This window comes from Hibiscus syriacus, unplaced genomic scaffold (assembly GCF_006381635.1).
Source record: "Hibiscus syriacus cultivar Baekdansim isolate YM2019G1 unplaced genomic scaffold, ASM638163v2 tig00110819_pilon, whole genome shotgun sequence".
NCBI classification, from domain to species: domain Eukaryota; kingdom Viridiplantae; phylum Streptophyta; class Magnoliopsida; order Malvales; family Malvaceae; genus Hibiscus; species Hibiscus syriacus.
Window position 1 is genome coordinate 1,852,633 of NW_024062875.1, and position 26,542 is coordinate 1,879,174.

General features: G+C 35.2%; 1 protein-coding gene and 2 pseudogenes across 1 annotated transcript; all 3 read left to right on the top strand.

The window, feature by feature from the left end:
* The first annotated feature begins 299 nt into the window (after positions 1–299).
* LOC120142255 (E3 ubiquitin-protein ligase RDUF1-like) lies at positions 300–1,473 on the top strand. The gene has a single exon (XM_039157004.1). The coding sequence runs from the start codon at positions 371–373 to the stop codon at positions 1,448–1,450; it is 1,080 nt and encodes a 359-aa protein (XP_039012935.1). The 5' UTR covers positions 300–370; the 3' UTR covers positions 1,451–1,473.
* Positions 1,474–3,032: 1,559 nt separating this feature from the next.
* On the top strand, positions 3,033–6,181 carry LOC120142124 (annotated as a pseudogene).
* Positions 6,182–9,736: 3,555 nt separating this feature from the next.
* On the top strand, positions 9,737–17,118 carry LOC120142125 (annotated as a pseudogene).
* The last annotated feature ends 9,424 nt before the right edge of the window (positions 17,119–26,542 follow it).

Sequence of the window (26,542 nt, forward strand, 5' to 3'; positions counted from 1 at the left end):
TCCTAGTAGTTCCTGCCAGCTGTCCACTCACGCTCCAGCACGTCACACGCGCTTCTCATTACTCGTCTAATTGTTTGAATTTCAAACTCGGCGTCCCGACATATTTACAGCTTAAGTTTTTAACTCTTTTCACCCCAGTTTTCTACTTCAATATCAGTCCCAAGTTGACTGGTTAATCCCTTAACGCCGTTAATTCTTATCTTTTTCTCCGCTCCTGAAACGCCACGTGGTATCAAATACCTTACGGCGTTTAAACTTCAAGGCGTCCTCGTTTTGCTTTAAAGTTGAGTCAAGCTCATTTTTTCTTTACTTTTTCTTTTAGCATTTGCTTTTCTTTCTGGATCTGGAATTCGCATCGGGGGATTCAAGCATGTCTTCAACGTCGCCGTCTTATTGGTGTTACAGTTGCACCCGTCTGGTTCGTGTGTTGGCTTTAGACCGGACAGACGCCGCCGTTGTATGCCCGTACTGTGACGGTGGTTTCATTGAGGAGATCGACTCATCGGATAATCAGCACCGTGGATTTCAAGCCATGTATATGATCACCAGCAACGATAACAGCCGTCAAAATTCGAATCGGACTCGAAATCTTGTTTTTCGTAGGAATCGTCGAGGTTCCGTTGACCGGTCTAACATCAATCCGATCATTGTTCTACGTGGTTCAAGCGATGAAGAGAACAGCACCGCGGATGGAAATAACGGCAGCGGCTTCGGATTCTTCTATGACGATGGATCTGGGTCCGGTTTAAGACCAATACCGTCTTCGATGTCCGAATCTTTAATGGGTATGGGTTTTGATCGTTTATTGGAACAACTCTCCCAGATCGAAATAACCGGACCGGGTCATCCTGAGAACCCACCTGCTTCGAAATCGGCAATCGAATCAATGCCGACGGTTCAAATAGAAAAGACCCATGTTTGTTCAGAAACTCAGTGTGCCGTTTGTAAAGAAGCTTTTGAGCTCGGTACGGAAGCTAGGGAGATGCCGTGTAAACATATTTACCACGAGGATTGTATCATACCATGGCTCTCGCTTCGAAACTCATGCCCACTTTGCCGCCACGAATTGCCTTCGGATAGGAGCGAGTCAACTGACGACGTTTCGGAGACGGTGGGACTCAGTATATGGAGGTTACCTGGTGGGGTTTTCGCGGTGGGAAGGTTTAGGGGAGAAAGAGAAGTGCCCGTTGTGTACACAGAGATGGACGGAGGGTTTGATGAATCGGGTTCGGGTTCGGGTTCGGAGCATGGGTCACGGAGGAGGGTTACGTGGGTCGGGGTTAGAAGACGAGAGAATGGGTTTAGGAGAGTTGTCAGAAACGTGACGTCGTTTTTGAGGGGTTTGAGGTCTCATCGGGGAGCCGGTGGTTTGACCAGGAATGGTTCAACATCTATGTTCCGTAGGGTTACAAGAAGCATAAGCTCAACCTCCAATTCTGTTTTGGAATAAAATTGTTTTATTAAACAACAAAAGCAAGTAATTCTTTTTTCTTCAAAATTTTTACGGGTTTTCAATTTATGTGTGTTATTTTATTGTTGTAAATACCATTTAATTGATTAGAATACGAATTTCTGATATAGCAAATTACTAATTTTCATGTGAGTATCTTCTGGATCGTTCCTGATAATATGAAGCCGAAAGAATAAAAGGAGTATCTAAACTATCAAATATAAAAAGCAGAGGAGCATGAGAACTGAAACATATTAATGAAGGACAACGAGATTTGAGATAATTTTTTCGGTAATTTTTTAAATATGCGTTATTTGGATAGGGAAAACTCCAATATAGAAGACTTTCTCATTTTTTAAATTTTCAGCTTTGGATTTCGAGGTATTTATCATTAGAAGGACAAAACATGTCAAAAGAATCCATAAAAACCGAAACTTTCTAGCCTAACGAGTTAGAGGATCATCCTCTTGCTTCAATAATTCTCTACACCCGATGTTATTGCTTCCATAATTTTAAATTGTGAATATTTAAGTGAATACAATCTAATATGTACGAAAAGGAGCATGCAAGACTGTTATTGACGTTCGGAAATTTTAAAATTTCTAGATCATACTTTTATTTATATATATATAAATAAATAAATTAGATCATACTTGTTGAAATTGTCCAACTCTTCAACTAAGATTTCTAGACATACATTTCCATTCACTGTAACTTTTAATTAGTCTATGTTATATACACACAGACTTATGATCAACTAAATTATGTAAATAAGATTTTTGACAGACTTACTTAATATATCACAACCAAACTTAAAGTTTAATTAACAAATCTATTTAACTTGTCGATTTATGAATAATCATATTGATTTTACAATTGATATGCATCAAAAGTTACTATAAATACTCTCGATCAAGATTGAAAAAAATAGAAATCTTATTATTTTTATAGTCTTTTTTTATTTTCACGATTGATTCTTTTGAATATAAATACATTGATTAATAATCGTTCTTTCACTAATTTAATTTTTTACTAAAAGCAAATGGGATAAACCATCAACTATTAACGAGACTATCCTATTATTCATCAGCAAATACCCTTTAAGTCCGAGGGCTAAAAGGCAAAATTAAGAAAATAAAAACGCAAGCTGGCAAATATAAAATCCAGAAGTTGCTGGTTTGGCAATAATGTTATATATATTGAGAGAAAGGAATTAGTCAGATCCTGAGTTGGTCCCATTGTCCAAGTGTTATGAAAGAAATAAAGTATTCTCAAAAGTGTGAAACCATTAGGCATAGCGGGGGGCAAATTTTAACTGCAACGTGCTCGATAGGCTTAGGTTTGGTTTAGGACGAAACATCACGAGACGGGCAGAGACACGGAGATAGAAAAAGAGGTCCCACCGACTAAACATAAAGATTGCAACGAAACTCCACTCTCTATATACAAAATAATTTCATAAATTTATGAGTTAAATTGCAATCTAAAATTTTATGATTTATTTGTGTTTTTTATTTATCTTATATGAATTGGTTTTATTTATTTAAATATAACTACAATTTTATCCATCTGCCAAGATTAAATGGATGATCTTATCGAGGGTGATTCACAGATGAGAGATCCAACGGCTAATATTAAGTCATCCACGCTGTCAACAAGGCGTGGCAGCGGTTAGATCCAAATGGAGTGCACGTGTCACTCAATCGCAACAGCAAAGAAACAAGGAAGAGAAACATACAAGTTTTCTTGCATTTCTTATTTTATTTTCTCTCAAATTTCTCATGCTGTGCAGTTAATAGTACGGCCGTTAGATCGATTCATCTTCGGTTTTCTCGAGTAAGTTCATTTTTCTGTGTTACTTTGCAACGAATTCTGTTTGTTTGCGGAGAAAGCGGTGGAAAACTGAGACTTCTCTTTTGATTTTTTTTCCTTGCGATTTCTCCTCATCATTCAATAAAGACCTGGAAAATCGTTTTTTTCTTTTTTCTTGTGATTTTAATTCATAAAGGACAAATGGACAATGTAGGCCTCTGTGTTAATATGTTTATTCACCTTCTTTTTAATTCAATTATTCATTTCGCTTGATATAGCGGATGATTCAGTCTTTATATGTCATTTTTTTTAAAATGTGGTCAAATATTTTTTTTAAAAGGAAGGAATTTGAATCATAAACTTTGAATCTTTTGCTTCTGAGTATGTGTAAAGTATGTCTTAATTAGCATAATATCTTGTTAACTATACTTTAGAGGGTGGTGCTTTAAAGATAAAATTTAATTACTAAAATAGTGCAACTGACAAGGAAATTGCCATTGCAATTTATAAACAATTCGATGCGTTGGCTTTTTTTTAAGTTACTTTATGTGGGAACTGAGAAATAAAGATATGATGGTTTTAAAAGCTGAACTAATTTTCTATTGGATTTCTTTAGTGTCATATGTGTTGAGCTTTAATGCTACTTGAACCTGTCGTGCTTTGAATCATTAAATTGGATCTTTAGGTCTTGATTGTTTTTATCTGTGCTTATTGAGATTACTAAATTTACTATGAATTTATTTCCACTGAAATTTTATGATCTTTTAGTTCTTTCCCATGTTGGGTTCCATTCATTTTACAAGTGCTTTTTTCTTTTGAGTTTGGGGATTTTTAATGTCTTCTGGTCATGACTTGCATTAACAACATTGAAACCTCTAGTTTTATAATGACCATTTGAGGCTTGTTGATAGATTAGTCAATTTTTGTAGTCATATGCTGAAAGTAAGAGTATTCTATTTGAGCCTCAAGAAAAAGAATTGGCTCAGAAATGGTCAACTTGCGAGTAGAATAACATATTTTATTTGTTTTTAAGAGCAAATGGTAAGGCATCGATTACGTGAAGGATGAAGTATTTGTGAAGAGTTGATTTCATCATTTATACTTAAATACAACTTTGCTTCTTCTGATAAGTAATTGGGATGGGTTATCAGCTTTATCATTATCATCCTTTGAACTAGTCAATCTTGGTTTCTTTTAGACCAATTGAGTAAATTTCATTTTAGTTAAGCATGATTTACTTGCTATCTGTGTTTTGTTTGACTGTAATGACTTGTAACAGTATTCACTTTTTGTAATATCATAGCATTTGAGAGGTTCCAAGAGAAGAAATTGTTTGTATTTACCGCCTTTTAGACTAGTGGAATTTCTGTTTTTCGGACTAGAGGGGATATTGAGAGCGGTTTTCAGGATTTATTCCTGAACATCTGGCTGTGGTATATTTGCCTTTCCACATTAGTACATTTTACCCTTCAGTTAACCAGATTTTTGTTTCCAGCGTATACATGCAGCTCAACCAGTTAACTCCAATTCACTGGCCTTTCTTGTTACAGGTATTGTTTCTAGTCGCATATGTTTATTTCTTTTTTCCCATTACATCTGTTAAAAACTTTTTCTCTAATCATTCCTTGTGCCTTTAACTTGCATTTCTAACCTATTCTTCTTTGTTTTCAGCAGTTCTTTTGTTGTTCATGATTTTAAACTCTCATCAAATGTCACTTAACTTTCTGGTATGTACAAACTATACAATGACTGGGAGCATGCTGCTGTGGCTGTTGATGCATTGCAATCATGCAGTTATCTTCTCTGCAGCTTTGGCTAGTAGTGGGCGTCTTTCTAATGGCTACAAGTCTAAGGATGTATGCAACTTGTCAGCAACTTCAAGCGCAGGCCCGAGCTCATGCTGCAGCAGCTAGTGGTTTGCTTGGTCACACTGAGTTGCGTTTGCACATGCCACCATCAATTGCTTTTGCTACAAGAGGACGCTTACAAGGACTAAGACTCCAACTTGCACTTCTTGACCAGGAATTTGATGATCTAGGTATGGTGCTTTTTTCAAAATTCAGTCATAAGATTCCATGAGTTGGTTTTAACATGCATCGACAGATATTAAAAAGAGAGTTTTGGTTGTATTTTGTTCGGTTATATGAAGATTATCATTTTCTTTCCTTCTGTTCCAGATTATGACACCCTGAGAGCATTGGATTCTGATACTACTTCCACAACTCCTTCAATGAGTGAGGACGAGATAAATGCCTTTCCCGTTGACAAGTACAAGGTTCCTAGTCCAGAGAGGTAGCTTGCTTCAGTCATGAAGTAGCATTTGGGTTTCTTTTAACCAAACTCGTAATCACATTGATTTTTATTATTTTTACAGTGCTGGATCATCACTGAAGCAGGCATCATCTTCATCTGCCCCTGTTGTGGTATCCATATAATCATAGAGGGCATTTATGCTTTCAAGATAATTTATATTTGTCTGTGCCTCTTTCTGAATTATAAGTATATGTTTCCAGCCAAAACAAGATTCTAGGACGGCCGATAGGAGTGTGAAGGCTTCTGAAGATGAACTAACTTGTACTATTTGCTTGGATCAAGTTAACAGAGGGGAGCTTGTTCGGAGCTTGCCATGTTTGCATCAGGTTATATTTTACGATCTATTCATGTTTTCCTTTGTCATCATATTATATATATTGAAAAGAATGTCATCTTTTCAGTTTCACTTGGTGTATTGATCCATGGCTGCGGCAGCAAGGCACGTGCCCTGTGTAAGTTCAAAATGGGTTCGAGATGGCAGGAAAACCGGGAGAGTGAGTCAGATGATTCAGACATGGTTTAAACTTGACTAACCACCCAAGTAATATGAATCTGTATATGCATTAAAAGTATGTGAATCATGTTATGTTTGAAGTTAGATACAAATAATGCCCCCCCCCCCCAAACACAAAACCCCCATTTTGGAGTTGTCTACCTCGAGTTTTTCATGTAATAAAATGAGGGTATAGGTTCAACATTCTCAACCTTGTACCTTTAGTCGAAAAAATTCCATCTCATCTAATATGCTTTGTATGAGATCATCAGTTCCTTTTGGATAGATACGTAGCTCTTCTTTTACCTTTCGAATTCTATCTTCATTCTACTGGAATTTGAACGAATTGAGTCGACTCAAAATTTTTTAAGTTTGTTAAGTTTGCCAATTTTATTTGAAGTTTTTATAAATCGAATTTAGAAAATTAAATTGATTTTTTAATTTTTTAATTTAAATTTAATTATAAAATTTTATAATATTGTGACAAAGATTGATTTTATTTAATGATTCTCAAATTATAATATATATTTCTCATACCATGTATTTAAAAAATTGAATTTTATTTAAAATTATAGAATACATTTATATTTTTATAAATATTTTGGAAATAAAATATTAACGAGGGTAGCTGTTTTCTTTTTCATTCTCTTTTTTTTTACAATTTATGTCAATTTTATTGATTAATTCAAATTTTTCTTCTTTAATTTTGTTTAACCAACGATGATATCGGTTTTGATGCTGATTATCGCCAGTCGGTTATCTTTTTTTTAATAAAAATAATTATGTCTTAGTGACATGTTCTCCCTTTATGACACATTTATCTCAGTCTTTTGGTAGCTTACGGTTTCTTTTACCTTTTTTTCGTTTATCTTTTTTAACAGGGTTGAATTTGACATCACCACAACTGATAAAGCTGATTTGTTATCATGCTGATCTTTTCTGCTTTTGACCCTCAGATTGATTTAGATACGCGTTTTGCGCTCGTGGATAATTTTCTCACTTCGTTTGACTATGATTTACGATTTGTAGGTGATCTTTCAGTAGTATCATCCCTTTGTGGTTCGTTTGCTGAAGCACTCATATTTGTTTGTGTATTTATTTTATTCAAGCATTGGTTAGGTTTTTTAACCTTTTCCTTTTATGGTCCTTGTGTGATCTAGGTGATTAGTTTTTGTGTTAATGGTCAAAGAAAAATGTTCTAATTATAATTTAGTTTACGTTTACGGTTATGCTCGTAAATCTTCATTGTTCTGGATATTTTTTATTTTTAATATAATTAACAGTTTTCTATTAAAAAAAATATTAACTAGGGTATAAAGAAAATAAAAAGTTAATAAGAAAGAATTTATAAAAATGTTATAACAAAATATAAAATAAAATAAAATAAAATATAAAACTAAGATATCAAATTATAGAAAGAGTAATATTATTAAAATTAAAATTACATAAATATTTTATATAGATAGATGATTTAAATTTGACAAAAAATAAATTTAAAATAAAAGAAGTAAAAGAAGAATGAAGGGTGCAAAGAATTTAAGAATGAGTATTCTATTGATTTAAATTAAATAATTTTTTAAAATTAATCAAAATTTTGCAGCCTGTTGTGTGATTTTGTTCAGTTTCTATGCTTCTCGATTGCCGAGTGTAATGGTAATGATGGTAAAGTGCAATATTTTTATTTCATTTAAGATTAGAAAGATTTTTTAACAAGCTCTTACCTTTATTTTGTTTTGTATGTGTTGATCCTTTAATATCATACAAAACTTTTTTTTAAAAAAATATTCGATTAATTTGAATTAAATTATTTTTTTAAGTTAATCAAATTGACGAGTTATATTTTATTATTTAAATTTTATTTAAAATTATTTTGAATTGAAATAAATACATAAAATTCAGATAAAATTAAATTAATTTTTAGAATTGAATCTAGTTTTATTTACTCATTATAGCCAAGCAGTATTTACGCAAAAATCAATGGGATATTTATTAACGTTGCCATCAGCCATCTCATATTCTCAAGGCTTCAAACCCCAAAAGCTAATTTTGGAAATAAGCGTACTCTAAGACATTAGCACTCCACAGAAAATTACGTCTAGATAGCTCCAGCTGACGCTAACACCATCTACTGTAATGATTAATTCATAAAAGAAACAAATAATTCGTTTCAGTCCACCATGTTCATCAACACATTCATATGCAGGTGCTCCCGGGCAACTTAGATTTGGTCATTTTTCAGACATAATCTGAAATAGCCATGTTTAAAAGCACAATTTATCAACCCTACGCAATAAGTATGGTATTCATATTTATCGATAATCTGTGTTATGTTTCAGAAAAAGAAGAAAACCGAAGTTTGATTGATAAACTACTTCCCCCAAAAGCCTATTTGATATTAGACTGTAGCTGAGTCTGGTTTATCCTTGATGATTAAGCTTCGAGTGATTAATAGCAGTAAGTAAGAACTAAGAAGTAGCTGGAAAACACCATAATCATTTGTATAGTTGCTTACAAGGAAGGTGGGTCAAAAGTCGTCTTCCCTTGGCTTCTATTTGGTTGGACAAAGCTGTTCTCACCAACCGAAATGTGCATGTCCCTTTGAGGAGGCTTTCATTGCCAATAATCATCACCTTCAATGTATATATCAATTCAATTGGTTCATTGCCAAGCTGAGGGAACATAACTTTTTTTTCTTATCAAATTTAGTTACCTGTTATTACCGACCAAAATGTTTAATGCAATATTTTAGCGACTCACTTAGAATTTGGGCTATAGTTTAGGGACGTCCTCCAGTGCAATTAACCTCCACCTATTATTATTGTTATGGTATAATATCATAAAATGCCCCTAATGTTTAACTAAATATTCACTTTGACCCTATTCTTTTTTGAGCATTTTAACAACGCTATATTTGAGTACAAAACGGCTCATGGTTGGATGTAAACAATTAGCTGACTAATGGTCAACGCCTTGTTGCTGACGTGAGACTAGCACATCATCACTTTTGACACATGATATGTGTCACATCGTCACTTTCAACATGTGACATATGTCACATCATTACTTTCGACATGTGATGTTCCAACATTAGTGACGTGCGTTGATCGATAACTAATATCCAACATGGGGCATTTTATCTTAAAATGAAACGTTAGGGACTAAGTGGTTCACAAAAGAAGAAGAATAAGGATCAATTGATTATTTATCAAATGTTAGGGGTAAATTTTGTCATTATACCTATTATTATTGGATATATTGGGTCAAATACAGATCAATTCAAGTGGATAGTGGTTGGGATGATTATCTTCACTGTTTACCTCAAAGATATAGAACATCTGAAGTAGCATGGTTATCATAGAATGCAACTTTCAAAGGTTCCACTAATCTTAAGCTTAGGAATAGTGAAATTTTGTGTATAAAGATAAGTTTCGAGGGACATAACAAGGACAAAACTTAGATTAATTGACTTTAATGGCACTTTACAGTGAACATTGGGGCCATTGGTTGGTGGCAATTCTCTTCTTTCTTAAACCTGTAACATCTTATTACCTAATCAACCAAACATGGACTCAAAGGTAGTTCAATCTTGTCTCTATATAAACATGCATATCTCAACAGGGTTTTTCATGAATCACCCAAATTAAGAGCTAAACTTCAATTACTGAGACATGCGTACTTCAACTGTTTTATCTTCATCAATTTTCGTGACATTTTTTGTCCTTGTTGGCTGTTTCATGGCTTATCCTAAGGTTGTCACTGCAACACAAGCTGGCATTATCAGGGACTATACGTTCAATGTATGTATTGTTGCATTGTTTAGATTAGCTAACTTGAGATGAAAGTTATTTGTTGTAGTCCTCAAGAGCTCATTTGATTTCCTTTTGCAGATAAAGCTGAAAAACATCACTCTCTTGTGTCATAGTTAATGGGAAGTTCCATGGACCTCGTGTTGTTGCCAGAGAAGGCGATCTCTTGGTCGTTAAAGTAGTTAACCATGTTCCCTACAATATCAGCATTCACTGGTACATGAATCCAATTTGATTTCTTAACTGATATAAGTTGTTTACTATGGCTAAATTAATGTTTGTCTACAGGCATGGAATTAGACAGCCTCGCAGCGAACGGGCGGATGGGCCAGCCTACATCACACAATGCCCCATACAAACCGGCCAGTCCAATATGCATAATTTCACCATCACTGGCCAACGAGACACTCTCTTCTGGCATGCCCACTTCTCATGGCTTAGAGCAACTGTTTATGGACCACTTATCATCCTCCCAAGGCGCAATGAATCTTACCATTTTGTCAAACCCTACAAACAAGTTTGAATATTGTTCGGTAATGTTACGGAAATCACCGATATCTTCTTCGTGTTTTGCTGTAATTTATGTTGTTCTTCGATGACAATTTGACTCAAAAGTTTAACTACAGGTGAGTGGTTTAATGATGATCCTGAAGTTGTCATCAATCAGTCTCTTCAAACAGGGGGTGGTCCTAATATTTCAGATGCCTACACCTTTAATGGCCTCCCAGGTCCATTGTACAATTGTTCTGCCAAAGGTATACATATACATATACATATACATATACATATACATATACATATACATATACATATACGTATACGTATACGTATACGTATACATATACGTATACGTATACGTATACGTATACATATACATATACATATACATATACATATACATATACATATACATATACATACGTATACGTATACGTATACGTATACGTATACGTATACGTATACATATACATATACATATACATATACATATACATATACATATACATATACATATACATATACATATACATATACATACATATACATATACATATACATATACATATACATATACATATACATATACATATACATATACATATACATATACATATACATATACATATACATATACATATACATATACATATACATATACATATACATATACATATACATATACATATACATATACATATACATATACATATACATATACATATACATATACATATACATATACATATACATATACATATACATATACATATACATATACATATACATATACATATACATATACATATACATATACATATACTCTTATACTCGATTTATGTTACATATACATATAAGTTGAATGTAAAGCCTGGGAAAACATATCTTCTACGGTTGATCAATGATACACTTAATGATGAGCTTTTCTTCAGCATTACAAACCACATTTTCACTGTGGTGGAAGCCGATTCAGTCTATGTGAAGCTATTCGAAACCAATATATTGATGATAACACCAGAACATACCACAAATGTTCTTTTGAAAACCAAATCTGAAGCTCCGAAAGCCACTTTCTTCATGTTAGCTAGGCCATATGCTACTAGCATGGGCACCTTTGATAACACCACCGTAGCTGGTATTATCGAATACGAAACATCATTTCTCATCGGTTTGAAAAATCGTCCACTTCTTAAACTAGGCTTGTCTGTTATCAATGCAACAAATTTTATTGCCAATTTTGCAAGCAAATTCAGAAGCTTAGCCACCACCAAGTTCTCTGTCGATGTCCCACAAAAGGTTAACAAAACGTTCTTCTTCACCGTCGGTCTTGGAACCAGCCCTTACCCCAAGAACCAAACCTGCCAAGGACCAAATGTCATGAAATTCGCAGTTTCCATGAAGAACATCTCTTTTGCCCTCCCCACAACTACACTTCTACAATCTTACTTTTTCTCCCAATCTAATGGGGTTTACACCACTTATTTCTCAACTTTCCCTCTTCATCCATTCAATTACACAGACACACCACCTAACAATACACTTGTGAGCAATGACACTAAACTCGTGGTGATACTTTTCAATACGAGCGTGGAAGTAGTGTTGCAGGATACGAGTATCTTTGGTGCTGAGAGCCACCCTCTACATCTCCATGGCTATAATTTCTATGTTGTTGGTTGTTGAAAATACTTCTGATTTCCTTATTATATCAAATGTATACAAATTACATATATAAAGCATTAACACTAAGGTAACTGCTTCTAACTAATTTCTAACTAACTCCTAGCAACATTACAATATTCAACTAATTTTCTATGCTCAACACTCCCCCTCAAGTTGGGTTGTAAAATACATCTTTTACTCCCAACTTGGATAACAAATATTCATGTTGTGTGACTCCAAGGGCTTTTGTTAAAATGTCTGCTTGTTGTTCTGAGGTTGGAACAAACTCTGTCTGAATTAATCTCTTTTGAATATTTTCCCTTATAAAGTGACAATTTATCTCTATGTGCTTTGTCCTTTCATGAAACACTGGATTGGGTGCAATCTTCAAGGCAGCCTTGATGTCACTATAAACCTTTGGTGGCTGATCATTGTTGACTCCAAGTTCTTCTAGCATCCCTTTCAGCCAAACAAGCTCTGAAGTTGTCATGGCCATGCTCATATACTCAACTTCTGCTTATGACCTTGCAATAGTGTTCTGTTTTTTAGATTTCCATGAAACCAATGATTCTCCCAGCTTAATACAAAATCTTTTTACTGATTTTCTTGTCATGTGATAAGTTGCCCAACCTGAGTCACAGCTTTCTATAAGCTGACAGTTGCTCGAAGCCTTCAACATAATTCCTAAACCATGATTCTTCTTAATGTATCTCACCACTATAAGAGTTGCTTCCATGTGTTCCCTTTTGGGTTGATGCATAAACTGACTTAAATATTGAACTGAAAAAGTTATATCTGGTCTTGTATGTGTTAAATACATCAACCTTCCAATAAGCCTCTGAAATTCTACTTTGTAAGCTAAATGATCTTTCTCTTGATTCTGATGTTGCTGAAATGAACTATCTTAGTCCATTGTAGTAAACTTAGTATTCTGCTTTAAAGGTGTTGCAACAGGCTTTGCACCACCAATTCTAGTATCTTGAATAAGCTAAAGAGGATATTTCCTCTAATTTAAAAATATTTCTTCCTTTGATCTCAAAACTTCTAGACCACAAAAATACTTCAACTCACCCAAGTCTTTCATTTTGAAATTCATAAACAAAACTTCTTTCAATTATGTAATAATCTTTACATCATTTCCAGTTATTATCAAATCATCAACATAGACTAAAAGTATCACAATATTAGTCCCATTCTTCTTAGTAAACAAAGAATAATCATATATAATCTGATCATATCATGCTAAAAGTAGAGACTCTGTAAGTTTAACATTCCACTGTCTTGAGGCTTGCTTTAAACCATAAAGGGACTTTTAATACCACATTTTCCCTTGACTACAAAACCCTTGAGGCAATTCCATATAAACTTCTTCATGTAAGTCTCCTTGCAAAAAAGCATTATGAACATCTATATGCCATAAATGCCAAAAAAAAAATGGCAGCAAGAACAAAACGAACAATTGTAAGTTTAGCAACAGGAGATAAGGTATCTACAAAGTCAACTTATTCTATCTGATTATAACCCTTAGCTATAAGTCTTACCTTGAACCTCTCAACTTCTCCCGAGGCTTTGAATTTTACTTTAAACACCCATTTACACCCAATGAACACTTTTCCTGGAGTCAAAGGAACAAGATACCAAGTTTTATTTAATTCAAGAGCATGAATTTCCTCCTGCATTGCTTTAACCCATCGAGAATCAGATTGAGCTTCTTAAAAAAATTGGGTTCAAGGGAATGAGAGACATAAAGTATAAAGGACTTTGTATGAGGTGGTAAATAAAAATAAGAAACATGGTTAGATATAGGATACTGGCCTGGAAGAGAAGTGGATTGGCAGGTATGAACATAATCATTCAACCAAGCTGGAGGTTTAGAAACTCTAGAAGATACCCTAGTAGATTCAGGAGGAATAATGTTTGTAGCTATATCTGTTGAAGTATTGGAAAAATCTACTAAACTAGGGGATGAATGAGCAATAGAAAGTTCTGAAGAATTTGGTGATAAAACTGAATCTGAAGAAGAAGAAGAACTAATTGGTGAAGGGAAAGAAAATTGAAAAAAAAATCAAAATAAGAAATGATAGGATTAGGAGGAAAAATGAATGATCAGAAGAGAGAAACTTAAAAGGAAAGACATCCACATGAAAGATAACATATTGGTTAACAAAAAAAGTTTTTAATTCAAGATTGAACAGAATGTAACCTTTTTGAGTATCATAATAACCAAAGAATACTGAAGGAATAGCTTTTGAAGAGAACTTATCACTATAGTGTGGCTTAGTTGTATAACATAGACAACCAAATACTTTGAGATGAGACAAATTTGGGAGTTTATGATAAAGCATCTCAAATGTTGTTTTCCATTGAATCACAGAAGATAGAAGCCTATTGATGATGTAACAAGCAGTAAGTACACACTCACCCCGAAACTTAAGAAGTACATCAGATTGAAAACGTAAGGCACGTGCAACTTCTAAAATATGTCTATGTTTTCTTTCAGCGACCCCATTTTGCTGAGGGGTGCCAACACAAGAGCTTTGATGAACAAGGCCAAGAGAGGAAAAGAAATGAGAGCACTCAGAGTTAAAAAATTCAGAGCCATTGTCATTCCTAATTATTTTAACTGAAGTATATAAATGAGTTTGAACCAAAGAAAGAAATTATGTCAGGGATGAAAGAGCATCATTCTTATGCTTCAACAAATATAACCAAGTCATTTTAGTATGATCATCAATAATAGTTAAAAAGAATCTATGACCACTATGTGTAGAAACCCTATATACACCCCACAAATCAATGTGAATAAGCTGAAATGGGACAGATGACCGAGAAGTACTCACAGGGAAAGGCAACCTAGTTTGTTTAGCTAAAGGACAAACAAAACATTTGTGAACCAAATCTTGCTGAAATTTAACAAATTGCAAGAAATCAATTTTATTCATCTTAGAAAAGGCAACATGCCTTAATCTAGCATGCCAAATTCAAGTATATGATATGGCAGAAGCCATACAAGAAGCAGTAAAAGAAAGCTGATTTAAAGTAGGAGATTGAAGAATAAACAAACCAAAATCAAAAGAAGAAGACTAAAAAAATACAAGCCTCTAGATTCCCTACCAATCCCCTTCATCTTTCCAGTGGAGAGATCCTGCATGAGACAAAAATTAGAATAAAATGTAAGGAAACAACCAAGGTCATGAGTAAGCCAAGATACTGAAAGTAAGCTGTGTTTAAACTGTGGAACGAAAAGGACATTTTCAAGTCTATATTCTGAAGTAAGAAAACATGAACCAAGGTGAGTAATAAGAACATGTTTACCATTAGAAAGATTTATGAAATGTGTAGAGGAATGACAAGGAGTAGGACAATCCAAGCTCTTAAAATAAAATAAAATATGGTCTGTTGTGCCTGTGTCAATAATCCATTTAAGTGAAGCATTAGATTGTAAGAAACTGGTAGCAAAGATACCTGTAAGATTAACAGCAGAGTCTGCAGATGGTGGCTTGCTCAATAGTTGTAGAATTTGATCATATTGCTCTTGAGTGAACACTGGAGCAGAAGGGACAAAATTAAAATGAGTGGAAGTAGGCACAGAATCAACAGAAATGCTCGAATTTTCCATAGCACTGGAAACTCCTTTTTTTTAGTGAACTTGTGATTCGGAGGAAATACGATCAATCAATAACATTGATTCTTCTTGTGGCCTTTAATATTGCAGTAATCACAAGCTCTAGAAAACCGTTTGCATTCAGAAGAAGCAGTGGAATTAGAAAATAATGTCATCGTATCAGGTGTAGCAATCATAGAGAGATAAGACCTTTGAGACTCTTCTTGAATCAACATAGAATATGCTTGATTCACCGTTGGCAGAGGTTGCATGAGCAAAATCTGACTCTGAATTGCAGAATATGAGTCATTTAAACCCATCAAGAACTGAAATAGTTTCTATTGAACGAGATGTTTCATGTTCTGCTGGGAAACTTCATAATCACAAGCAGTAAAAGGAATCAATGACTCGTATTCATCCCATAACATCTTCAAACGAGTAAAGAATCTAGAAATAGTAGATTCACCTTGACAAAGCGTAGCAATTTCTTGATTAAAAAAAGATACGAGAGCCATCTACCTTATCAAACCTTTCCTGTAAAGCACTCCAAACAGAGGCAACAGTGGAGGCAAACTAGCGGCGTTCAGAATCCAAGACAGAACGACTGCATTACATCGATCCCATTGCATCTGTAAAGCGTCGATGTAATCACTACGCTAACAGGAACCATCAATAAACCCTAGCTTGTTCTTGGCCAGAAATGCAATCTTCATCGAACAACTCCATATGTTGTAATTATCTAAGCCAACTAGTGGATGAGAGACGAATAGAAGCCCATACATATCGGACGGATGTAGGTACAATAGGTGAGTGAAATCGATCTCATCGGCAAAAAGAATTTTTGGGAGAAAAAGGGGAATGAAATTGGGGAAAACAGTGAAACCGATCGAAAGTGAGTGGAACAAAAAGAAAACAACAAAAGAGTGCCAAAAAATGAAAGAAGCAAAAAATGAAGAACCGAGATTAGACTGATACCATGTTGAAAATACTTATGATTTCCTTATTATATCAAATGTATACAAATTACATATATAAAGCATTAATACTAAGGTAACTATTTCTAACTAATTTCTAACTAACTCCTAACAACATAACAATATTCAACTAATTTTCTATGCTCTACATTGGCCAGGTTTTGGCAACTTCGATCCTGAAAATGACCCTCCAAAGTTGAACCTGGTTGATCATGTTGAAAGGAACACTATTGGTGTTCCCTCTGGTAGTTGGGTTGCAATCCATTTTCAGGCAGACAATCCTGGTAACAATATATCATAAACTTTCACCTTCATAACATGATAAATATACACATTTATTGATATGTATAACATAAAATGGTGCAGGAGTTTGGTTGATGCACTGTCACTTTGATGTTCATTTGAGTTGGGGATTAAGAATGTCATGGATAGTCTTGGATAGTAAGCTCCTAAACCAGAAGATGCCTCCTCTACCGTCTGATCTTCCCAAGTGTTGGTTTTGGACTTGAACCATGAAGCTTGCCCTACATACATATATAATTAACCTTAATTTCCCCTCTTTTTGGTTCCCTTTTGAATCAGTTTGTTGGGAGAGTTTTTTCTTTTCCTGGTAAACTTATATAATGGAATTTTGCTTGTGCTGTTTTGTATAAGCCAACATTGGCATTGGAAAATGTTTCATTTGCTTTGTTTAATATGCTATGTCTTGTGAGACTTCATTGAGTCCATTCACCAACAAAAATGGTGGGTATGTTTTTGTATTTGTACAAACCCAAAGCTTCAATGGAATTGTTAGGGCTATATAATAATAATAATAATCCAAATTCGATCAAATACCTCTCTTTAAACTAAATGGATATAAGGATCTCTTTACCTGTTTTCGAGTATAAATAACTATACACGAATACGAATTTTGATTTGATTTTATAAGATTTTTTTCTTTTAAAGAAAAATGGATTAAAATAAATCAGGTGAAAAATCATTAAATGTCTACTAGAGTTCATTTAAGGTCAAAGTTTTTGGACCCAAAATAATATTCTTTCTCTCCTATTAATTTTTTTATTTTAAAATTGTTTCATTCAAAATATCCTATTAGAAAAGTTAACAAATAACATAACTTGTGTTTCCTTTTTATCCTTATATATCTCATTCTTTTGCATCTATCAAAATAAATATGTCAAAATAACATAGTCGAATTTATATCCTAAAATTATGTTCTTAATCGATATAAGACAAAATTAATGAGACGATAAAAGTAATATATTTCATCCTCGTATATTTAAAAATAATTATTAATTTTCTATAATATCTATGTAACTATTTTTCAATTATTTCCCTATTTTTATAGAATAAAAAATAAAGTAAATTCCTACAAATGTCTTATTATATATTGTTTCTTATTATCCCCTATTTTTCAAATAAAATATAGAATTTTATTTTATATTTATTTCAGATCAAATTAAGACAAATTTTAATTTTAAGATTCGGGTCAAACAAAAACTATCAAATGTCAAAATGAATTAAATTTAGATATAAACTTTAAATTTTTAGGCCGAGTTTAAACCAATCAAAATTAAACTCTATTTAATTTGTTTATATTATTATAAACTTATATTTTAAAACATCAAAAAAATAAAATAAAATAAATCTATCAATTGTAGAATTTTTTTAACATTATAAATAATATAAATGAATTAAGTAACCTCCTAGTCTTCATAAGTTATTTAAGCTTTATTTGATATAAATAACAAAAGTTAAAAGAATTAAAAATTAATTAATCGAATAATTAAAGTTTATATTCGTTTTATCATTTATAGCTTAAACATTATATTAACAAAAATTTCATTCTCATAACATTAAATTAACGAATTAGTGTTTGCAGTGACACTTCCAACTTACAGCACAAGAGCGAACGTGTGAACTACAAAGTGCATGGTACGGACTAACCACGTTGGAAAGTTAGCGACACGTGCGGAGACGATAGTGGGTGAAAATCTGAAGTGTCATATAGAAACGTGAAATTTATTAAAACTGCCGTAACTGAGATATCCGTAAAAACAAAACTAACTATTACCAGATTTAGGAGATTGTGCTCTGGCTTAATTTTTTTAATTAGATTTAGGACAATGTTTTGAAAATCGGATTAGATCGGTCGGTTCAACCGAGAATCATTGTCTAGTCTGGTTCAATCTACACCGATTGAACCGTTACTAGTGAACCAGCCGGAACCATTGAACCGTTCGAACTGGACTGGCTGAAAACCGAAAAAGACCGTCAATTTTATTTTTATTTGTAAAAAAATTAAACCAAACGACGTCGTTTGTTAAACGAGCCAAGTCGAACTCGAGTATTGCTGAGCTCGACTCGAACTTGAAAACTTTAAAAGTAAGTTCAACTCGACTCAACTCATGAGCTAAAAATTATCAAGTTCAACTCGAAATATAATATTGAAACTTGAACTAAAAAAAAATTAGAAGCTCGATTGAAGCTTAAAATTCGAGCTTGATTGAAGTAAAAGAATAGTTCACTCAATGCTCACCAAAAGACTTCATGATTTTAAATATTAAATTACCTCTATTATTTATAGAAGTTAGTTGGGATGCTCTTCTATGTTTCTTAGCTATGTGGTATTGTTCTCATATTTTTACTCTTTAGACTTTTGGGATGTTCTTCTATGTTTCTTAGCTATGTAGGATTATTTAAAAAAAAAAATTAAACCAAACAATATCATTTTGTTACGATTTTTTAGCCCCAAATTTATTTTTTAATTATAGTTATATAAATATATTTATTATTTAATATGTTTTACCTTAAATATTATGTTGTTGTTAATTTGAATTATTTTGTTTCACTTGATTTTATGGTTTTTAACTTATATATGTTATGACTTGCTTTGAATATGACTTTTGAAATAAAAAATTATTTTTTATTAAATATTTTTGGTATTTTTATTTAATTTTTTAAATAATTATGACGTCGTCCAGTTCTTCCGACCGATCGGACCGGTTGAACCAGTGAACCGGTTGAACCGGTAGTATGACCGGTTCGCTAACCGGTCCGATTCTAAAAACCATGATTTAGGAGATTGTGCTCTGGCTTAAAGAATTTTTTTAATTAGTTTAATTAAATGTAAGATAATATTTATTTAAATATTATCATTTATTTAATATTAAATATTTATATTTGACATATGTAATATTTGAATCCAAGATTTTAATGAATAACAATATCTAATTCATGTTAAAAAATAAAAAGTATGTAAAAGCTATAGGTAGAATTATTTTTACCCTAACTAATGAGTACTGCTTCTCTCTCGATCGCCGGGAGCAACCCTTGCACCCCGATTGGGCCGGCTTCTGACGATGACCGGTGTATCAAGAAACCTAGGCGAGTCGGGGAAGCCAACCTCGCTGACAATCCCTCCAATATGGATGCTGATTATATTCTTTCGCCTGCCGTTGATTTGGAGACAGCAATCACGGGTAACCCTAATCAACCCACGACCCTAGCCCCATCCTATAAGGAAACTCTTGTTGGCGCAAACTCCATCCCCTTGGACCAAGACGAACCTATCGTGTACAACAACTTGTTACGCGTAACCTTGTCGATGGCATCATCTCCACTGATTTCTCCGACCGTGTACAACAACTTGCAGCGAAATCCCTTGATCAAACTGTGGTGGTGAAACTATTGTGCAGGAAGATTGGTTACACCACACTTTGTAACAAAATATATGAACTTTGGAAGTCATCTTAACCTGTTCGGGTAATGGACATTGAAAATGATTATTTCCAGATGACTTTTCGTACACAATCTGATTTCCTGAAACTTATCTCGGAAGAACCTGGGATGATATTTGGGCATTACTTAATGGTAGAGCCATGGACGGTTGACTTCTCGACATCACAGCCACACCCGGAACGAATCAACGCCTGGATCCGCCTTTCTGGACTCCCAGTTACCTTGTACAAGCGCAGTCTAATCATTGAGATCGGTGAGTACATAGGCTCAGTGATCAAAATTGATTACCAAACGAAAAACGGAAGGCATGGTCGTTTTGCTCGTATGGCCATCAGACTTGATCTGCGCAAACCCCTAATCTCAAAGATTCTGATCAATGGACGCCTTCAAATCGTTGAATATGAAGCTTTGCTTTCTATTTGTTTTGAATGCGGGAAATATGGTCATATCAAGGACATTTTTCCTTCTCTTTCGCCACCGCCGATCACTGAGGCTCCGATGGATTCAATAGTCCTCCCAGTCCATGCTCTGGATAGCGCGTCTTTTAGCCCCTGGATGATGTTAACGCGGAAACCACGTAAAAGTGCATCGAAACAGACGCAAGGTGCAAAGGAAAGAACTAGTGCTGGCTGCCTGGCTCTCACTTTAATCCATTATATGAAGCTCCAGATGATAAGGAGGTTGTCGTTCTTCCCTTCTGCAATCCTGCTGATGTAGTTACTTCTGGAGATGGCTCTCGGCCTGGTGGTAGCTCCAAGCCATCCAATCCGAAAGCTCGCCTGCCCAAAGTAAGGACAAGAGCATGGCTGAGCATGGAACCTCTAAAATGAAAGGGTATATCCCTGTTTGCAAAACCCTCTTGGCGCACCCCCAGGCCTCATCATCGAAAGTTGCTCAGCCAGCTCCTCGCCACCCTTAAAGTGCTGTTCGCCCAAACCACAAGTCCTCTACGAAGCCTGGCACTATTTTGAATTCCTCATCTCACAGGGCTTTGGTAATATCCTAGAATTTAGATCCTAATATCATGAGTTCCCATGATATTTCAACCAACCATGCACGTCCCGATCCGCCGGATAACACACTTGGCTCGTGTAGCCATAATGGACAGCCTGATGCATGCCCCATGCAAACTGATATTGTGGTTTTTCAAAGCAACTCTGAACGCACTACTGTGGAGACTTTGGATGTCAATGAAGCTACTCCAATGGTCGTTTGAAGCGTGGGTACGGTTCTCCATCTCCTTTTGATTTTTAATAATGACTAAAATTTTTATATGGAATGTACAGGGATGTGGTGGCCCGAAATTTATCGCTGTCGCCAAGCAGTTTCTACGTGATAACTCCCTGATATTGTTGGTTTCGTTGAGCCACAATTAGTGGTTATAAAGCAGATTCTGTTATTGCTGCTTTGTGTTTCCCCAATTCTCACAGGATTGAAGCTATGGGATTTTCTGGCGGAATTTGGCTATGCTGGTACAATACTGTCAGCATCGATGTCTTGATTAATCATTTCCTCTGTTGCTACCCTTGTCTATGCTAGTCTTAAAGCTATGAAACGAAAAGTTCTTTGGGATCATCTCGGGCGGATTGCTTCTTCTATCCAAGGCCATTGGATTCTGCTTGGTGACTTCAATGCAACCCTTCATGCTTCTGACCGTTTAAATTGTTCCACTAGGCCTTGCAAAGCCTTCCAGAAATTCATTTTTGATTAAGGCCTCCGTGACCTCGGTTTTCATGGTCCTGAATTTACCTGGAACCGCGGCACTTCTTATGCTAGACTTGATCGTGTCATTTGTAATTATTCTTGGGATAAGCATTTTCCCGCTTCTTTTGTCCAACATCTCTTGAGGGTTCGCTCGGACCATAGGCCTCTCTTCCTTTGCACTGATAAATCTTACACGCCGCACCGCTCCCGCCATTTCAGGTACTTTTCTGGCTGGCTCTCTCATGATGATTTTGACTGGATGGTTTCCAACAATTGGAAGCCGACTTCTAGTCTCTCTGAAACTATTTCCCGTTTCGCGGCTGCTGCGAACACTTGGAACAAAATTGTTTTCTGTTACATTGGAACAAAGAAGCATGCGATTATGACTTGATTGCGAGGGGTTCAAAAAGCCCTTGACAGACGGACATCCGAATCTCTCCTTAAGCTTGAATTTGATTTGCAAATTACTCTTGAATCTTTGCTTAACCAAGAGGAACTTTTGTGGAAGCAGAAATCTCGGTCTGATTGGATTTCACATAGGGATAGAAATACTAAGTACTTCCACCAAAAAGTGAGTCTCCGTAAAGCAAGGAACTTTGTCACTTCTCTCAGACTTGCTAATAACGAATTGTTCCAAGATAATGAAGTTCTCAAAAGAAGCTGTTAATTTTTTCCGAACGCTTTATGCCAACCCTGGCGCTACTTGTACTCCTTTCCCTATTACTGGTCACTTCTCGGCTATAAATGTGGTTAAGTACCAAGCTGTAGCCCTCATTCCTGAAGATATTGAAATTATAGCAGCTCTATTTGACATGTCCCTTTTAAAATCTTCCGATCCTGATGGTTTACATGCTGAGTTTTCCCAAATGAAATGGCATATAGTGGGTCCTGAAATATGCTGCATGGTCAAATCTGTTTTTAGCGGTGGCCAAATTGAAGAAAGCATATGCCGTACTACTATCGTGCTCATCCCGAAGGTTGATGTACCTCAAACTATGGTTTATTTTAGGCCAATTAGCCTATGCTCTGTTTTGTATAAATTAATCACTAAAATCATCGTAAGACGGCTCAAGTCTATTATGCCGTATTTCATCCACCCTGCTCAGACTAATTTTGTTGCTGAAAGATAAATTATTGAAAATATTGTTCTCAACCAAGAAATTATCCATGCCACGCCTACGAAAAAGACATGTCAAGGATGGATGGTAGTCAAAGTTGATCTAGAAAAGGTGTTTGACCGAGTTAAATGGAATTTCATTCATGATACGCTTCTTGATGTTGGCTTGCCTGCTATGCTTATCCAACTCATTATGCGGTGCATTACCTCTTCTACCATGCAGGTTCAGTGGAATGGCTCTCTTATAGCCCCCTTTCGCCTCGAAAGGGGCCTCCGCCAAGACGACCCCCTCTCGCCTTACCTTTTCGTCCTTGTCATGGAAAGGCTTGTTCATAGAATCCATAACTTGGTTTCCTCTGGATCTTGGAAGCCTTTTTATCTAGCCCGCAATGGCCTTCCGTTTCGCACTTATTTTTGGCCGATGATTTGATTCTCTATGGAAAGGCTGATCTCAACCAAGCTCGTCTTATAGCTGCAACTCTTTCAGAATTTGGCAGCTACTCTAGGCATAGAGTTAACTCTTGGAAGACTCAAATCTATTTTTTCCCAAATACAGATTTAGGTGTTCAACAAGCGATTTGTTCTTATTTGGGTTTTCAGCAAGTTGACTCCTTTGGCAAATACCTGAGTGTTCCGGTTATTCACAAAAGAGTCCACAAATCTGATTATGATTTTATTTTAGACAAGTTGAGGGCAAAACCTAATGGTTGGTCAGCTCGTACTTTGTCTTTGGCTGATCCGATCACCCTAGCCAAATCGATTTTGACTGCTATTCTAATTTATTTTATGCAAACCACACGTTTGCCCTTAGGAATCTGTAATGAGATTGATAACACGAGGTCTGTATTAGTTGTCATGCAAAATTATTTTATGTCATACAACTAATAATAGTCGTATAATGCATAATAATGGTTCATAATGCATTGTAAGTTGGCAACAATAATGGTTCATAGTTAACACTAATAATGGTTGAAAAGTGACATGTCAAAATCTCACATTTAGTCATTATAATTTAGGATATTTTTAAGATTAGTCCTTAAAGCTTATACTATAAATACCCTAGCTCATTTAGCTTCAAAATCATCCCAAAGCATTCTAGCTTTCTTCCAATACTAGAGAGAATTTAGAGAGTTTCTTGAGAGTTGTTTTCTCCTTTTTTTTATCAAGAGAGAATTATCATTGTTTTCTCCTTGGTAGATTGAGAGAATTTGTAATTCCTATTTTCTCATAGTGAAATTATTCTACAAAAACCATATATTATTTAGGGATTTTTCACGTAAATTTTGTGTCTTTTTTATCTTCATTTTTATTTTATCAAATTATCAGTTGTGATTTTGCTCAATCCGATAGCCGTCTTCCGTAACAATTGGTATTCGAGCCAGATTTGAGTGTGTAATATCTGCTTATTGTCTTTGTGGTTGCCATAAAAAGGTGAATCCTACAACATAAGAAAGTAAGAAGGTATTACCCATTCGTTTAAGGTTCCAGAGAACTATTCACGATAGTGAAATAGTGGGAGCTATCCGTAATAAGAGCTATCCGTGATAGGAGCTATGGCAACGAAATTTGATATTGAAAAATTTAATGGGAAAAATTTCTCATTGTGAAAATTGAAGATGAAGGCCATTCTGAGGAAAGACGGTTGTCTAGCAGCTATCAGTGAAAGGCCGATAGATTTCACAGACGACAACAAATGGATCGAAATGGACGGGAATGTTATGGCAAACTTTCATCTAGCATTAGCAGATGAAGTATTGTCAAGCATCGAGGAGAAGAAGACAGCTAAAGAGATATGAGATTATCTCACCAAATTATACGAGGCCACATCGTTGCATAATAAAATTTTCCTTAAGAGGAAATTGTATACTCTCCGGATGTCAGAATCTACTACAGTGACGGAGCACTTAAACACACTGAACACTTTATTTTCTCAGCTTACATCCTTAAGCTGTAAAATAGTAGAACAAGAACGTGTTGAACTTCTACTTCAAAGTCTACCGGATTCGTATGATCAACTCATCATCAACTTGACAAACAGTAATGTCACCAGTCTAGTCTTCGATGACGTTGCAGCTGTTGTTCTACAAGAAGAAAATCGGCGCAAGAACAAGGAAGACAGACAAGTAAATCTGCAACAAGCAGAAGCGTTGACAACGATGAAACGGAGATCAACAGAACGTGGCCAAAGCAGCAGTCACAAACATGGTAGATCGAAGTTGAGAAGCAAGAAGAATTTAAAGTGCTACAACTGTGGAAAGAAGGGTCACTTGAAGAAGGATTGTTGGAGTCTAAATAAAAACTCCAATCTACAAGGCAATACTGCAAACACTTCAGATGATGGAGATGCTCTATGCTGTGAAGCGTCAACCACCGTAGAAGGTAGAAAGAGATATGCAGACATATGGCTCATTGATTCGGGAGCAACATATCACATGACCTCAAGAAGAGAATGGTTCCATCATTATGAACCTGTCTCAGGAGGATCTGTGTATAGTTGAAATGATCATACCCTAGAGATCATTGGCGTGGGAACCATTAAATTGAAGATGTATAATGGAACAATTAAAGTTGTTCGAGATGTGCGGCATGTGAAAGGCCTGAAGAAAAATTTATTATCCTACGGATTGTTGGATAATAATGCAAGTAAGATTGAAACACGGAAAGGAATCATGAAGGTGTTCCGTGGAGCGCTTGTGGTGCTGAAAGGCGAAAAGATAGCTGCAAACTTGTACATGCTGAAGGGAGAAACTTTGCTAGAAGCAGAAGCCTCTGTTCCCTCATGTAGTTCAGATTCTGAAATGCTATGGCATCAGAAACTTGGACACATGTCAGAATAAGGAATGAAAGTCCTTGTGGAGAAAAAGCTACTTCCAGGCTTAACAAAGGTATCACTTCCTTTGTGTGAACATTGCATAACAAGTAAGCAGCACCGGTTGAAATTCAACACGTTAAATTCTAGAGCCAAAAGTGTTCTAGAATTGGTTCACTCTAATGTATGGAAAACACCAGTTACATCCCTAGGCGGAGCAAAATACTTTGTCTCATTTATTGATGACTACTCCAGGAGATGTTGGGTGTACCCTATTAAGAAGAAGTCAGATGTATTTTCCACTTTCAAAAACTTCAAAGCGCGGGTGGAACTTGATTCTGTAAATAAGATCAAGTGTTTCAGAACAGATAATGGAGGAGAATACACAAGTGAAAAATTTGATGACTTTTGCAGGAAAGAGGCTTCAAAAGACAGTTCACAGTGGCAAACACTCCTCAACAAAATGGAGTGGCAGAGTGGATGAACATAACCTTGTTAGAAATAATAAGAGAAATTTTGAGGGATGCAGGCCTAGAAAAATCATTCTGGGCAGAAGAAGTCA

Excerpts from the sequence above, each read along its gene's own strand:
- LOC120142255 (XM_039157004.1), top strand. The coding sequence starts at position 371 with ATGTCTTCAACGTCGCCGTCTTATTGGTGTTACAGTTGCACCCGTCTG.